Raw genomic sequence first — 16,448 nt, 5'->3', positions numbered from 1 at the left:
TTAAAAGTACATGTGAAGATTAAATAAAAACAAAAGTCACAGTTTTCAGGTCTCTGGCATAATTGGTACACAGATATTTTGTTGTTGTGCTAAATCGATTTAATCTTTTCAGAAAGCAAACTAGCTGAGTGTAAGCAAAGCTGTAAAATTATTCATAGCTTCCCTTACCCCTGGCTGGTCAGTTTTAGGACCATATCCTAAAGAAATCTCTTCTCCCTCAGAACAAACAGAAGAGGTAAAATATGCTTTGCCCCAAGTGTTTCTCCCTTTCCGAGACTGTGAAAGTGGATGGATAGTCCTGTGACCCGTAGGCCTGGCTGAGGAGTGGTGCATGATTCGTGCCCTCCTGCTGCCTCGTGGTACCCTGCAGAGAGAGGAGGTGCAGGGGAGAAGGGCTGCACCCCAGATGCGCACATAGTGATGTTCACCTGCGGCCCAAGGAGGCCTGAGGTGCTGCACGAGCACCTTACTCCATCTGTTCAGGTTCAGGTACGGGCTCTCCAGGGTCTCCTTCTGACTTCCCCGCAACCAGCACCCGGGAGGACTGTGGGGCTTCCTGACCGTTTTCAAACCTGGGCCCTGGGGGCTGTCAGGTTGCGTCTTTATGAACTCAGAATTTGGAACAATGTAAACATGGTATGTGCTCACTGGCTTGTTTTTTGTTTGCCTCTACAGTTGCTTGACATTCTATAAAAACAATTTTGAATATGATAGTGGTCCTTTTTTTTTTTTTTAAGATTTAATTTAACTTTTCTTTTTCTTTTTTCTTTTTTTTTTTTTTTTTTTGAGAGAGAGCAGGAGCAGGGGTATGGCAGAGAGAGAAAGAGAATTGAAAGCAGACTTCCTGTTGCACACGGAGCCTGACACAGGGCTTAGTCCCATAACACTGAGACCATGACCTAAGCCAAAGACAAGAGTTGGACACTCAACTGACTGAGCCACCCAGGCGCTCCGACACTGGCTCTTGTATTTCACTCTTGAATGTATGGTCCTGAGTTATTTAGAAAAACCAGTCTTGACAGGCTTCTTAGTGGCTTAGCATCTGGTATCTGCCTCTCACTTGAGCACCAATAACAGATTTTTCCTCAAAAACCCCAGGCTTATTTTTGAGATTCCTACAGTTTCTGGATGATAGAAGTCCCTAATTTTGGACAGAGAGGATTTTATATAAACTAGTGTTTTAAAATGAGCATTTCCAGTTGGTAGAACAGAACGTATGCATATGTGTCCAGATATCTTTGTGCAGGTGCTTGATGTTTGTGAGCGGTCATGGGTGAATGTTGCAGAGACTCCAAGGAAGGGTGGTTTTGGAGCCTCGTGCTTTATGTTTGTATCTACTCGTGTGTATTTACATACATGTCCGCGTTCACTACCTCCCCACATACATACACCCAAATACATACATATACACAGGCATACACACATGTGATTTTTTTTTAATTTTTATTTTTTAATTTTTATTTCTTTTCAGTGTTCCAAGATTTTGTTCATGCATCCCGCCCAGTGCTGCATGCAATATGTGCCCTCCTTAATACCCACCACCAGGTTCACCCAACTCCCCATCCCCCTCCTCTCCAAGACCCTCAGTTTGTTTCTCAGAGTCCACAGTCTCTCATGCTTCATCTCCCCCTCTAATTTCCCCCAGCTCACTTCTCTCCTTCTCCCAGTGTCCTCAGTGTTATTCCTTATGTTCCACAAGTAAGTGAAACCATATGATAATTGACTCTCTCTGCTTGACTTACTTCACTCAGCATAATCTCTTCCAGTCCCATCCATGTTGATAAAGAAGTTGGATATTCATCCTTTCTGATGGAGGCATAACACTCCATAGTGTATATGAACCAAATCTTTATCCATTTGTCTGTTGAAGAGCGTCTTGGCTCTTTCTGCAGTTTGGCGATTGTGGCCATTGCTGCTATAAACATTGGGGTACAGATGGTCCATCTTTTCACTACATCTGTATCTTTGTGGTAAATACCCAGTAGTGCAATTGCAAGGTCATAGGGAAGCTCTATTTTTAATTTCTTAAGGAATCTCCACATCGTTTTCCAAAGTGGTTGCACCAACTTGCATTCCCACCAACAGTGTAATAGAATTCCCCTTTCTCCACATATTCTCCAACACATGTTGTTTACTATCTTGTTGATTTTGGCCATTCTAACTGGTGTACGGTGGTATCTCTGTGTGGTTTTGATTTGAATCTCCCTGATGGCTAGTGATGATGAACATTTTTTCATGTGTCTGATGGCCATTTGTATGTCTTCATTGGAGAAGTGTCTGTTCATGTCTTCTGTCCATTTTTTGACATGATTATGTTTTGTGTGTGTTGAGTTTGAGGAGTTTTTTATAGATTACTTTGTCCATAGTGTCATTTGTGAATATCTTCTCCCATTCCATGGGTTGCCTCTTTGTTTTGTTGACTGTTTCCTTTGCTGTGCAGAAGCTTTTGATCTTGATGAACTCCCAAAAGTTCATTTTTGCTTTTGTTTCCTTTGCTTTTGGAGACATGTCTTGAAAGAAGTTGGTGTGGCCGATGTCAGAGAAGTAACTGCCTCTGTTCTCCTCAAGGATTTTGATAGATTTCTGCTTCATATTGAGGCCTTTTATCCATTTCGAGTTTACTTTTGCATATGATACAAGAGAATGGTCGAGTTTCATTCTTCTATATATAGCTGTCCAATTTTCCCAACACCACTTATTGAAGGGACTGTATTTTTTCCTGCTTTGTCGAGGATTAGTTGACCGTAGAATTGTGGGTCCATATCTGGGCCCTCTATTCTGTTCCACTGGTCTGTTTGTCTGTTTTTGTGCCAGTATCATACTGTCTTGGTGATCACAGCTTTGTAGTAAAGCTTGAAATCAGGCAACGTGATGCCCCCAGTTTTGTTTTTCCTTTTCAACATTTCCTTTACAATTCAGGATCTCTTCTGTTTCCATACCAATTCTAGGATTGTTTGTTCCAGCTCTTTGAAAAATGCCGGTGGAATTTTGATGGTAATGGCATTGAAAGTATAAATTGCTCTAGGCAGTGTAGATATTTTAATGCTTATTCTTCTGATCCATGAGCATGGAATGGTCTTCCATCTTTTTGTGTCTTTTTCGATTTCTTTCATGAGTGTTCTGTAGCTCCTCGAGTACAGATCCTTTACCTCTTTGGATAGGTTTATTCCTAGTTATCTTATGGTTTTTTGTGCTATAGTAAACAATCTATTCTCTAATTTCCCTTTCTGTATTTTCATTGTTAGTGTATAAGAAAGCAGCTGATTTCTGTACATTGTCTTCATATCTTGCCACTTTACTGAATTGCTGTATGAGTTCTAGTAGTTTCGGGGTGGAGTCTTTTGGGTTTTCCCTATAAATTATCATGTCATCTGCGAAGAGAGAGAGTTTGAGTTCTTCATTGCCAATTTGAATACCTTTTCTTTCTCTTTGTTGTCTGATTGCTGTTGCTAGGACTTCTAGTACTATGTTGAACAAGAGTGGTGAGAGTGGGCATCCTTCCTGTATTCCTGATCTCAGTGGGAAGGCTGTCAGCTTTTCCCCTTGAGGATGATACTCGCTGTGGGTTTTTCATAGATAGATTTTATGAAGTTGAGGAACGTTCCCTCTATCCCTGTACTTTGAAGAGTTTTAATCAGGAATGGATGCTGTATCTTGTCAAATGCTTTTTCTGCATCAATTGAGAGGACCATGTGGTTCTCTCGTCTCTTACTGATTTGTTCTATCACACTGATTGATTTGTGAATGTTGAACCACCCCTGCATACCAGAAATAAATCCTACCTGGTCACGGTGGATAATCTTTTTAGTGTGCTGTTGGATCCTATTAGATAGGATCTTGTTGAGAATTTTGGCATCCATATTCATCAGTGATATTGGTCTGAAATTCTCCGTTTTGGTGGGGTCTTTGCCTGGTGTGGGGATCAGGGTAATGCAGGCTTCATAGAAAGTGTCTGGAAGTTTTCCTTCTGTTTCTGTTTTTTGAAACAGCTTCAGGAGAGTAGGTATTATTTCTTCTATAAATGTTTGGTACAGTTTCCCTGGGAATCCATCAGGTCCCAGACTCTTGTTTTTTGGGAGGTTTTTGATCACTGCTTCAATCTTGTTACCAGATATTGGTCTATTCAGGTTGTCAGTTTCTTCCTGATTCAGTTTTGGAAATTTATACATTTCCAGGAATGCATCCATTTCATCTAGGTTGCTTGAATTATTGGCATATAACTGTTGAGAATAATTTCTGATGATTGTTCCTATTTCCTTGGTGTTAGTCTTGATCTCTCCCTTTTCATTCATAATTTTATTAATTTGGGTCCTCTCACTTTTCTTTTGGATTACTTTTGCAATTGGCTTATCGATCTTACTGATTCTTTCAAACAACCAGCTTCTAGTTTCGTTGATGTGTTCTGTATCTCTAGTTTCTATCTCATTGATCTCTGCTCTAACCTTGATTATTTCCCTTCTAGTGTGTGGAGTTAGCTTAACTTGTTGTTGATTTTCCAGTTCTTTAAGGTGTAAAGACAGCTGGTGTGTTCTGGATTTTTCAGTATTTTTGAGTGAGGCTTGGATGGCAATGTATTTCTCCCTTAGGAACACCTTTGTCAGATCCCATAGGTTTCAGACCAATCACACACATTCTTCATATGGTTTCTCTTTGTCTGAATTGACTGCTTTCAAACTATCATTTTCATGTGCCAGATAGAGTTCTGTTTGGCTTCTGGATGGTGCCCTGTGGGAAGATGACATCCATCATTAGTCCCAGTTTCTGGAGGCAGCAGAATGCCCCAAGTACTCCTTGGTCAGAGCTCATTGGAATGCCTTGCTCTTTTGGGATCATCTGTTTTTATGCTGATGAGCTGGTAATTGACCATTTTTTAAATTTCTCCCAATTTTGGCATTCATTTTCAAAGAAAAAATTTGGAAATGACAGTGACTGGTTCCATAGGTGCTCACCTCTCCTCCCTCACCCCATCAGTGGGGTGCACTAGCTGCCTTGGCGCAGCTTTGCATCACTCAGTTCCGTGGGAAAGAAAAAGATGAATATGACCTTGTCCCGCCCCTGAAGGGGAAACGTCGTAAGTGTGGGTGTGTGTGCATGCGTGGGTACATGCCCGCGTGTATATGTGTGGGCGTGCATGTGTACCCCTCTCCACACACACAGGATACAATTTAAAGTTAAAAATGCAGTACATTAGAAACACGGAAGTTTGAGTAAGTATAGAGACCAGCTCTTGGATGACTACAGTGGGCCCCTTCCTGGCCTTTCTGCTAGTGAAGTGAGTGGGAAAATAGGTGTGTGATACTAAGTCGGCAGATGAGAAGAGTGCCCCTTACATAAAATTTGACAACCACTGCTCTAATGCTTCCCTTCAGGAACTGCCTCAGACTGGACCCCATAGTCTCACATCGTCTGTTCCAAAAGATTCCCCGCTTGTCCCTGAGGCCACACAGCTAGCAGCCTTTCAGGAAGAACCCGTGACCATCCTTGGCTTAGCATCCCTCGGCTGTTGGATAGAACGCACAGCCCTCTGTGTCCCTTACAGGCTTCAGGACCTGCCACTCAGCCCTGTCTCTCACCGGCTGCCATGTGTACCCCGCCAGCCACACCACACTCTAACTGCGGGATTCTCAGTAGGAGACAGATCTGGTTGAACTCAGCCACACATTCTGAGAATGAACTGATGTAATTATTTATGGAATCTAAGAACTGGAGTAAAAATCAGCTTTAGAGTTTTCAGAGTCATCATTTATACAAAGATACATAAAATGTGTTGTCACTCAGCATTCACCAAAGAGTTACGTGTTCCTTTGTGTCCCCACTGCCGCAAGACCATTCAGAGTCCTGTCAGCTTTCTCTGGGAAGGCTTTCCAGGGAAGGCATGGATGTTAGTGGTCAGTGGTTATGGAGCAAAGGGCCGCAGAACTGAGGAGTTTAGAACCATGGGCTTTATCTTACATGGTTTTCCTGGGTCAGGAGTCCAGGAAGGGCTTAGCCGGGTGGTTCGGGCTCAGGCTCAGTCATGAGGTTACAGTCATCCCATGCTTGACTGAGACGTTCCGCCTCCCAGCTCACTCTCACGGTTGTCAGGAGGCCTCTGTTCCCTACTACGTGCTTTCTGAGCGTGCTTACTTACACCATGGCGCTCGCCTTCCCCAGAGGAAACGATCTGAGAGAGAGATTGAGACCAAGCTGGACGCAGAGGTCTTTTCTACCTAATTTCAGAGGGGGACATGCCATCCCTTCACCATTCTGCTGATCACAGAGACCAGCCCTGGAACTGTAGGAGGTGTCAGAGCAAGGGTGGGAGCCAAAGGAGCTGGGAGGCCCTGGGGCCCGTGGAGGCTGGCTGCTGCACCTGTTCCAAGAGGGGCTTGGAAGGAAGGAGAGGGATGAAGTCGTTAGAAAGGGAATCTGCAGTTAAAATGGCATAGTCCTGCTCACTTGTTTTTCTTCTAAACAGGACCCCTTTCCTTTTACCATTCAGTTCTCTCCACCAGCCCTCGCAGTGCACACTGTGAACCACACAGGCATTTGCGTGCAGCGGTTACGTCCTCCAGACAGGGAGGCTCCCGAAACTCAGAACCACACACAAAAAGAGGCCAGTTTTACTAATAAGGGCTCCCAGGCTTGCTCTCTCATTTCTTTTAAACCTGAGGCATGCGGGTGCTGTTTATTTCCTGGGCGTATATAAATACAAAGCTTGGTTATTACGGGAACCGTTCTAGAAGAGTGAAAATTGCCAGGAACCTGGGTTGCTTGGGAAACTGAATTTTCTGATTGTTGCAGTTTCCGAGAGAGTTCCCCCAGATCTGTTTGCCAGGGAGTCCCCTGTAGACTGAGAGGTCGTCTCCCACCTTCCAAAGCTTAGTTGATGAGTGACTGGGGAGTAGGACCCCGGGGCCCTTTGCTTATTAACATGACTTGGGTGTCTTTGTCATCTTCAGGCAGGTTCCAGCAGTGGCCCAGAGCACAGAGTGTGCATCATCGACGAGATCGGGAAGATGGAGCTCTTCAGTCAGCCTTTCATCCGGGCTGTTCGTCAAACACTGGCCACCCCAGGGACTGTTGTCCTGGGCACGATCCCAATACCGAAAGGAAAACCGCTGGCCCTCGTGGAAGAAATCAGAAACAGAAATGACGTTCAGGTGTTCAGTGTGAGTACAGCTGGTTTCCTGTGCCTATAAAAACAGAGCAGGTGGGGCGCCTGGGTGGCTCAGTGGGTTAAGCCGCTGCCTTCAGCTCAGGTCATGATCTCAGGGTCCTGGGATCGAGCCCTACATCGGGCTCTCTGCTCAGCAGGGAGCCTGCTTCCCTTCCTCTCTTTCTCTGTCTGCCTCTCTGCCTACTTGTGATCTCTGTCAAAATCTTAAAAAAAAAAAAAAACAAAAAAAACGGGCGGGTGACCTCAGACATGGGGGAGGCTTTGAAATGTACCTTTGCTTTGAATTACCATTTTCCCCCCTCAGAGGCTAGATCCAGGTGAGTCTGATTTTCTAAGAATATATAGAACGTGCATTTTGCCTGTCCTCAATGACAAAACGCACTTCCCTGTGGCCCCAGCGTGGAACACAGCCTCCAGCTGCTGGAGAGCAGCACCGCGCAGTAGAATGGCCAGCGAGGGTGGAAATGCCCCGTCTGCACTGGGTGGTAGCCATCAGCCACCTGTGACTCCTTACGCTTAAATGAAAAACGCATTTCTTCAGTCCCTCTGCCTTCCTGGGCAGAGCCAGGGCAGAGCGCATCAGGCCAGGTGATAGAGGCAGAGCAGCTGCCCAGGCCTCACCCGCAGGTCCAGGGGGCGCACGGAGCTGTAGGCCCGCCCTGACCTCACGAGTGGGGCCCCAGGCCTGGGCCCAGCGGTGTGCTTTCACAAGCCCTCAAGCGGTTGCCGGGTGCCCGTCAGTGGGTGGGTGTGTGGTGGAGCACGTGTGAGTGAGGGCAGGCTCCGTCCTGCCAGCTGGTGGCCATGTCCCGAGCCAGCGCCTGGGCCTCTGATAGCACTGCTGGCACTTGGCCCACGTACATGATGTCCTTTCCCCTTTGTCTCTTCAGGGCCTTCTTAGCTCGTTGTTTTGTCCTGAGCCCCTTCATCTGTGTCAGGGAGAGAGCCACGTTCCCAGCTGAGCCCGGCCTGTCGCCGAGCCCCACTACCAGTGTAACAGCTCACAGGCCCACAAGCGCCTCGAGAGCAGGTCGGGCTGGCTGGGCATCTCCACCTGGACATGGAGAGTGAGTGCCAGCCGCCCGGTACCACAAGCACCTTACGTCACTGGCTAAAATGCCACCACTGTGGCTCTCCCGCCCTGTGGGGCATCCACGTGTCATCACCAGCATATCGTGGGGTGCTCTTGCGGCAGTAAACCATGTTAGGGTTTGAGCAGCCAGACTTGGAAAACTTCGTGCCTGTCTGCCTTCATTTACTTAGTAAGAAGTGAGCAGCACCATGTGCTAAGTGGTGATGCTGGCAGGGAGTGACCAGGTTGGTGCCCTCCGGATCGCGCAGTCTAAGAGGGGCTCGGCCCACCGGTGTCAGCTAATCACCACAGCATGTATCGACAAGGGCAAAGAAAACCACTACTGGGGTGATGTAGCCCTTGGGCTGGAGGCCTTTGGGAAGGGAGGTGCTGACCCCGGGGGGAGCTGCCCAAGGTGCTGAGAACCCTGAAAGTCACGTGACATCTCCGAAGTCTGGGGGGCCTTGTCTTCAGAGTTTCATGTTGCTCACGCCATCTCTTACTTTACACGGCCTCAAGGTTAGAGTTTTTGGTTGTGATTCTAGAGTTTCTGTGGAAGTAGAGGGAGAGAGGAGGAAAGACCATTCATCTTCAGGCCAGATGGCTTCCAGGGTGGAAGGTGGGGGCGTTGCTGCCCGTCAACTCCGGAGACTGGCCGTCCCTGCAAACCAGTGTCATCTCCAAGTCCTAGATGGGATGAGGGGCTGCGGCTGCTATATCCAGGAACAAAAAACGGGTGTATCTTAAGATAATAGCTCATTTTCTCTTAGGACTGGAAATTATTCTCCAGGCAAGGTAATCATTGTTCCTAATGATGTGTAAATAAAGTGACTAGCTTTGGGTTAATTATGTGAGAGATAGGGGCTCATAAGCCCCATTGTTCTTATCTGTTTTGTGTTCCTTTCAGGCTGGTGTGGGCTTCTCTTCCCCTTTTACAAATGAAGAATCTCATTCTCCTTATTGCAAGTCCAGGGGTGGGATTATCTATTTTCTGGTCCTGTCCCTTTCTCATATGCAGGGAAGTTCTCTGAACCCTGTCTGAGAGCAGCTTATGCACCCAGCATTTGGTCCAAGGTACCGCAGAAGCATGTTCCCTTCCTTCGAGAGACGTAGGTGATGTGACATCAACATCCGGAAGCAGAGAAGAGAGAGAACTCTGTGGGGAGAAGTGGCCTGGGGGACCTGGTTCCTGGGTGGGTTTTTAAGGAGGAAGTGGAGAAAAGAAGGAAGAACATAGCGGGTGAGGAAGTAAGTTCTGTAGCATGGGGAGGGCCGCCTCCCCGTGCTGACAACCGAGCATGTTAGGACGTGGTCGTGGGACTGAACTCAAGAGGGAAAGGATTCCACTGAGGTACTCCTGTTACCTAGACTTACTGATAGCATCGGTAAACAGCACTCCTTTTCAGAAAAAAACCCTCTGAACGCTTCCTGTTCCACATAAGGTGGAATAGATACACTTTCCCTATCCTTCCTCTCAAGCGGAGCTGAAAACCTTGGACATTACATATAAACCAAACATCAGGAGACCTGGAGGGTGGAAAGAAAAAGGCACACTGGCTGGGAAGCGCAGCCAGAGGACAGCACAGCAGACACAACTGAACATCGCCTATCCTACCAGGCACCAGGACAAGCAACTGGAACAGAACAAACATCAGCACGTGCCGACAGCAAGGAGATGGAGATGTTGGAATTACAGGGCGGGCATCCTGAAACAGCCATGATGAAAGTGTTTCAGTGATCAGTTACAAACATGCTGGAAACAAGTGAAAATAGAAAATCTCAGTTTTAGCAAAGCTATAGAAGACGTAAAAATCAAAGAAAAACTTTAGAACTATAACATACAGTGATTGATTGAGAAAGTTTGTGGAAGACTCCTCAGGAGAATGGAGATGGACAAAGGGAATATTCGGTAAAGTTGAAGGTAGAACAATAGAAACTGCCTGACAAAGAGCAGACTTTGGGGGGAAAAACCCACCAAAAAAAAAAAAAAAAAAAAAAAAGCCTCAGGGACTTGTGGTACTATAATAAAAGATCTAACATTTATGTCATTGGAGGATGGTCTTGGTAATTTAGGAGCTTCTATTATCATGGTGTGGGTATGGGTATTGACAGTCCCCTTCCTGAAAATGTTTCTATTTCAGAAGTTTGGTTAATTTTGTTTCTAATGTCTTGTAGAGTTTACCAGTCTCTAAGTGGGGCCACTGAAAAATGTTTTCAGTTTATTTCATATTTGTTTGTCTGAGCATGTGAATGCTGTAGAGGCAAGATAGAAAGCCCATCATGGATCAAGATGACTAGAAAGAGCTGTGTGCACTGTTTCCCTGGTTCTGTAGCAACATGAAGAAAATACCTGTGCTGGCCCCTTCCTACCACAAGCACGCACAGATGTGTGAAAACGTGCACACGCATATACAGACAAGAGTTCTGTTGTCGTAGTGGCATTTAGAAAGCTTGTCTCATTGATTTCCTTTGAAATATCTGCTTGCTGGAAATGCTGGCAAACGTTATCTGCTGAGGGCCCAGAAGGGTCAGCTGGAGCCTGGAGCCTTGACTTAGATGCCACTGTGGGCACCAGGCACTAAGCACCTGGACTGAGGTCCTGTGCTTGGTCCAGGAGATCACCGGGGCACATAGACCTCACAGTACCTGCTGAGGTAGAGCTGCAATCTGTGTTTTATCCATGAGAAGCAGCACAGCGTGTCCAGGGTCTTCGGCTAGGAGGTGGCACAGCTGGGATTCAGACTTCTGTCTGTCCATCTGCACGGCCTGTGCTCTGGCACAACCCTTTTGGTGATAGGGATGATTCAGATGATTTTGCTAAAAATATCTCATTGCTAGAAATTATTTGGATTTTCTACTTTATAAAATTTTACTACAACTAAAATCTCTTCCACTGTGAATTCAAAGCCCTTTATACTTCTTTTTTTCCCATAAAGCAGTTTTTATGCTTTTACTTTTTATTTGTGGAATGCAAGATCACAAGAGTACCAGGAACTGGGTCCTGATTTCCTTCCAGTTTGGGCATTCGTAGACCTCTCCTTGCTCATTCCTGCCATGGGTATTTTCATCAAGCCAGGCATAAAGCATTTTTATCTCACCAGGAATTTGATGCTGTCCTGGGGGTCTGTGGACTTCTGTAGATAACAGGAGTGAGGGAGGGTCTGTTAAGCTCTGCTTCGAAAGCCAGCAGGGTATTTGTGGACGCTGACAAGCAAGTGAATCCTAAAATGCATGCGGACATGCAGAGGACCCCACTGAAATGGTCTTGGAAAAGAACACTGTTGGGAGACTCTGACTTCATGCTTCTGACTTCAGAACTTCCCACAGAGCTACAGCGACCACAGAGCTACAGCGATCGTGATAGTATAGGACTGGCCAAAGGCTAGACACGTGGATGCGTGAAAGTCCGGAAATAAATCCTTACATCTAAGATCAGTTCATTTTCGGCAAGAGGGCCAGGACAACTTAATGAGGAAAGAATTGCTTTTTAATAAATGGTGCTGGGAGACTGGATATCCACGTGCAAAGGAGGAAAGTTGGTTCCTTACATCATACACCAGAATTAACTCAAAGTAGATCCTAGGCCTAAACGTAAGAACTAAACTCTACAGCTCCTTTTTTTTATTTAATTAATTTATTTATCTGAGAGAGCAAGCATGCAGGGAGGGGCAGAGGGCGAGAAGCTGACTCTGCTAAACTCTGTGCCTTGTAGAAGAAAATACAGCAGTAAATCTTTGTAAACTTGGGTCAGGCAAAGTCTTACTTGAAACAACACGAAAGTAATTTTTGGTTTGGAAACTAACCTTTGTGGAAAAAACAGAGCTAGCGGGACTAGATTCAGGAATCTGCTTATTTTTAGGTTCAATAAAATAAAGACAGCATGAAACAGGCTAGTAATAACTTTTGATATGTGTTAACTTACAACAAGCATTGTCAAATTTCTTTCTGTAATCCTGTGCTTATTAGGAATTTGTCAAGTTCCTTCCCATAGTTTCAAGGAAAATAGGCGGTTTTGTTTTGCTTTCTTGCATGTCGTGCATAGGCACTTAGGGGCATTTTTTTCCTGCATATGCCTGTGTCCAGAGAGTCACAGCTTCTCTGATGTCCTGGTGCCCAGGTTGTTGACTGGGAACTCTCAGGCCCTCCTTTGGCCCCTGCAGACTGCACAGAGCAACTTGGATGCTTGAGATGGTCAGGGCCTTCATAATCTTTTACCACTCAGCTGTATTTCAGAGATAATATTCAGATATTTTCAGAGACCGGTTAAGCTTAGATTTCAATAAACATTTCCTGAGCTACCACTCCCTTGCCCCCGTGTGCTAGACACAGGATGAATGAAATGCCCTGGTCCCCGTGGAAGTCAGGGTCTATGTGTCACCAAGTCACCGAGGGCTACCGTGCTGGGCAGGGGCTCAACTTTCGGGAAGGACTTTCTGCAGAACCAGATCCTTGGTGGTTGACTACAAGACGGGTTGTGCATGCAGAGAAGGGCCCCTGGCAGGCCAGGTGGTGCTCTGCTCACTCTCGAGTTCGAGAACTTGGCTTTGGAGTACAAGCGCGTCTGTAACTGAACACTGTCGACAGTTTCAAGTACACCTCTAACTGCTGTGATTCTCAGAAATCATCTTAGAGAAATCAAAGGTGGTGGTGGCGGGGAGTTAGCCAAATATTAATGTAGTTTTGCATTCATTAATTTTTAACATGAAAACATTCCCAAAATGTATCTTTCTCGGTTGTTATTTTTTTCTGTGGAACCAAGGCTAGGAGAGCATCTGTGCGTACGGGATGTCCTGCTGCTGCCAGGAGCCCTCAGCTCCCAGCGGTGGGGCAGGGGCTCACTAGCCCCTGGATGAGAGGGAGGGGGCGTGTCTCACCTCAGGCTGGGTCCTGAGACTAGTTGCTGCCTGATGCTCGTGGTGCCGATAGAGAGGATATCCCGGGAGCACGGGATGGTGCCTGCGTGGTACATGAGTGCTCCTCGGGGCTCCTCTTGATGACCTCTGCAGCCCCACACCTGTGAAATCGCACCCCTCTGCCGGCTCCACGTCTGCTTCGTAAATGTTGAGTTTCTGGAGGCAGTGAGGAGCTGCTGAGAAGGAAAGTGACCTCAGATGCCCCTCACCTGGGAGGCCTCCCTCTGAGGCACACAGTGAACTCCCAGACCCTGTGGGCGGAGCCTGGTGTCCTGCTGAGGTCGGGGTTCAGGGAAGGGAACTAGTGGCCCATCTGCTCTCTGCTGCTGAAGCCACAAGCCCCGCAGCAACCCTGCTGAGCTCCCACCGCTGATGCTTGCCTGTCTCCCCCTTTCCTCCCTTCACATCCGCACGCGCACGCTTCTTTGAATGCAAACAGCAGAAGCAGACTTTGGATCATTTGAGCAAACACAGCAACAAAGAGCCTTGCCGGGCTGTGTGGTGTTTTCTTGTCAAGCTGGAGGCAAAGCTGATGGTCCTCATTTCAGTGGAACCAGAGCTGCCAGGGAGTGACAGGGTGAGGACAGGTGCACCCTGTCCTTGGACAGACGGCTGTGGGGGGGGGCAGATGTTGGCTCCTGAGCTCGCCCCTTTCAGGAGTCAGGTGCTCTGGATCTCCAGGGCCCAGCCCACACACATGGGGACCACGAGCTAGTTTCCTAGACTGTGTGGTCTCCCTGGGAGAAGTCCCAGCGCTCTTAGAGGAGGGCGAGTGGATGTGGGGGAGCCATGGGGATAATGCCCCTGTGCCTCTCCCCATGGGACGGTCATCCAGCACCTGCCCTGTGCCAGGCGGGCGGGCTCACAGTGGCGGCTATGCAGTCGGCAGCGTGCTGGCCCATCTCCCCTCTCAGGGTCCGCAGCACTGACCCGTGGCTGCACAGATGCGCTCACTCATCTTCGCATGGCTCTTTGCCGGGTCCTTCTCTGTCTGGGTGACCTTTGGGCATAGCCCGCATGGAAGCCTTTCGTCACCCCGCCCGTCCCGGCTCCCATGTGCCTCTCCAGACCTTCTGTCCTGGACCGTTGACCGTCGGTGTTCTCACTGGCCTTGTCTGTCCCACTCTTCTCTTCAGGCTCCTCATGGAGTCCTCCCTCTGTCCCTGGCATCTTGCTCAGTTTCTAGTTGACGCCCTGTGGTAAGTGGGTGAATGTTGGGGGGCTGCCCATCAGGAAGGCCATGGTGATAGCAGGAGTGTTGGCCCTGCCCTTACTTGGGGAGCCACCCCCCCATCCAAAGCTCCAGGTGGTGTCTGAGCGCTTTCCTTGTACTCGTTGGGACTGCACTAGTAAAGAAAAGTAAAAACAGATCACGGGGTAGAGCTCGAATAGGCCCTTGGTTACTTTGCTTAAGAGCGGGAACTAGAGAGAGTGCTCCGGAGTCTAGAGACTGACTGGTTTGAGTGTGTACTGCGCCCCCAGCTGCCTCTGAGATCTCGGGATGTCCCCACGCTTCCCGGGCCTAGCTTCCCCTTCCTGCACGTGTGGAGTTGACCCGTGCCAGCGGCGCCTCACCACACTCGGTTTTTCTGAGTTCGTGGAGAGAGTAGATCACTGGCCTTTGGGCCTTCTGTGAATCCGGGGTGTGACTCATGGCCGCGCTGCGGCCGTTCTTGGTGGGCGCCTTGTAGGCGGCTCTCCTGGCTTCACTCAGGCACTTCCTTCTGTTCAGGTCTGATCACGCAGGGGCCGCTTCCCCTCTGCATTTCCATCATCCTTCCCAGAGCCCCAACAGGGACTTGTGGTGAAAAGCACCCAACCTGCTTCCGTGGTCCAAGCTGTCCCTTTGCAGAAGCTGGGGCTGGGGTTCTGGCAGGCCTGAACCTTTACCTCCAGCTGGGCCGCCTCCCTCAAGTCCCGAAACTCGCCGCACCCTCTCTGGGCTGTTCGGGCTCTTCCCGGAGAACACGGTCTAGCAGAGGAGTGAGGAAGAGAAAGGACTCTGAAGCCCGCTCTCCTGCTTCTTCCCACAGGTCACCAAGGAAAACAGAAACCATCTTTTGCCGGATATTGTGACGTGTGTGCAGAGCGTCAGGAAGTGAAGACGGTTCGCGTCCCTGCGCTGTGCGCTTGAAGGAATGTGCTGGTTCACATGGAGACTGGTGGGTGCTCCGCCGGTCAGAGATTTACGCCTTCGGGCTTACCAAACCTTGTGGGCTTTTCCAGAGAAAGCCCAACAGCTGTTTTCCATAAAATGTTTAAAAGCTCACATTAGCCTGAGTGCTGGATTGGCCCAACGAGGTGAGCCGTCCGCTGTGGCTTGTTTTTGCTGAAAGATTTCTGTTTATTTCCTCTTGCAGTTGTGCATACGACTTTGGCAAATTATGAAATGAGGAATGGTTTTCAGAGTATTAGATGGGACTTGCCCCCATTGAAGTTTGTAAGTGTGTTCCGGGGAAGGGGGAGAAGGGCGTTCGCTACCTAATCAGTTTTGCCCATTGTGAAAATTAACCCCTCTCCAGGGGCAGCTTCGGCCCCCAGGTGTAGGAGTTAGTTTGTATTTTTTAAAATGGTTACTTCAGAGAAAAGCCATTTGGGGTCCTCCCTATGCATCTAATTGTTCATGTGATTGCTTATTGCTTAATAAAAAGAAACAGAACGTGTGCAGCCATTACACACAGCCTAAAGCTGTCAAGAGATTGACTCAACATTGCCTTCATTCCTTAAAATTAAAAACCTACAAAAGTCGGTGTAAATTTGTTTGTATATGTTATTTACCTTCAGATCTAAATGGTAATCTGAACCCAAATTTGTATAAAGACTTTTCAGGTGAAAAGACTTGATTTTTTGAAAGGATTGTTTACCAAACACAATTCTAATCTCTTCTCTTGTGTATTTTTGTGCACTAGGCGCAGTTGTGTAGCAGTTGAGTAATGCTGGTTAGCTGTTAAGGTGGCGTTGCAGTGCAGAGTGCTTGGCTGTTTCCTGTTTTCTCCTGATTGCTCCTGTGTAAAGATGCCTTGTCATGCAGAAACAAATGGCTGTCCAGTTTATTAAAATGCCTGACAACTGCACTTCCAGTCACCTGGGCCTTGCATATAAATAACGGAGCATACAGTGAGCACATCTAGCTTTTTCCCCCCCTTCCCCCCAAAATGGTATATCTGATCATCTTCATGTATGACCTTAAAATATGGAAAATGTTAAGGAAGCAAAAATGGTTTGTAACTTTGTAAGTACTTACAACATGGTGTATCTTTTTGCTCATGAAAATTCTGTACTATAACCATTGTTTCTGTAGTTT

The 16,448-nt window shown here is 47.4% G+C and overlaps 1 protein-coding gene across 2 annotated transcripts in view; it reads left to right on the top strand.

The window, feature by feature from the left end:
• Nucleotides 1–16,218, top strand: part of NTPCR (nucleoside-triphosphatase, cancer-related) — a 38,939-nt gene extending 22,721 nt beyond the window's left edge. The window contains exons 4-6 of one of the 2 annotated variants that reach the window (XR_009352714.1): nt 6,942–7,151; nt 15,178–15,306; nt 16,054–16,218. Coding sequence is in view for 1 of the 2 variants with exons in the window: in XM_059170440.1 (XP_059026423.1) it covers nt 6,942–7,151; nt 15,178–15,246 (279 nt within the window). In the remaining variant the exon portion in view is untranslated. Of the gene's footprint in view, nt 1–6,941; nt 7,152–15,177; nt 15,901–16,053 lie in introns of those variants that run through there. The other variant, XM_059170440.1, reaches the window with a different exon arrangement.
• The last annotated feature ends 230 nt before the right edge of the window (nt 16,219–16,448 follow it).

Source organism: Mustela lutreola, chromosome 4 (genome assembly GCF_030435805.1).
Source record: "Mustela lutreola isolate mMusLut2 chromosome 4, mMusLut2.pri, whole genome shotgun sequence".
NCBI lineage: Eukaryota > Metazoa > Chordata > Mammalia > Carnivora > Mustelidae > Mustela > Mustela lutreola.
The sequence above is the reverse complement of the archived record's forward strand: the minus strand, read 5'-3'. Positions and strand labels throughout refer to the sequence as shown.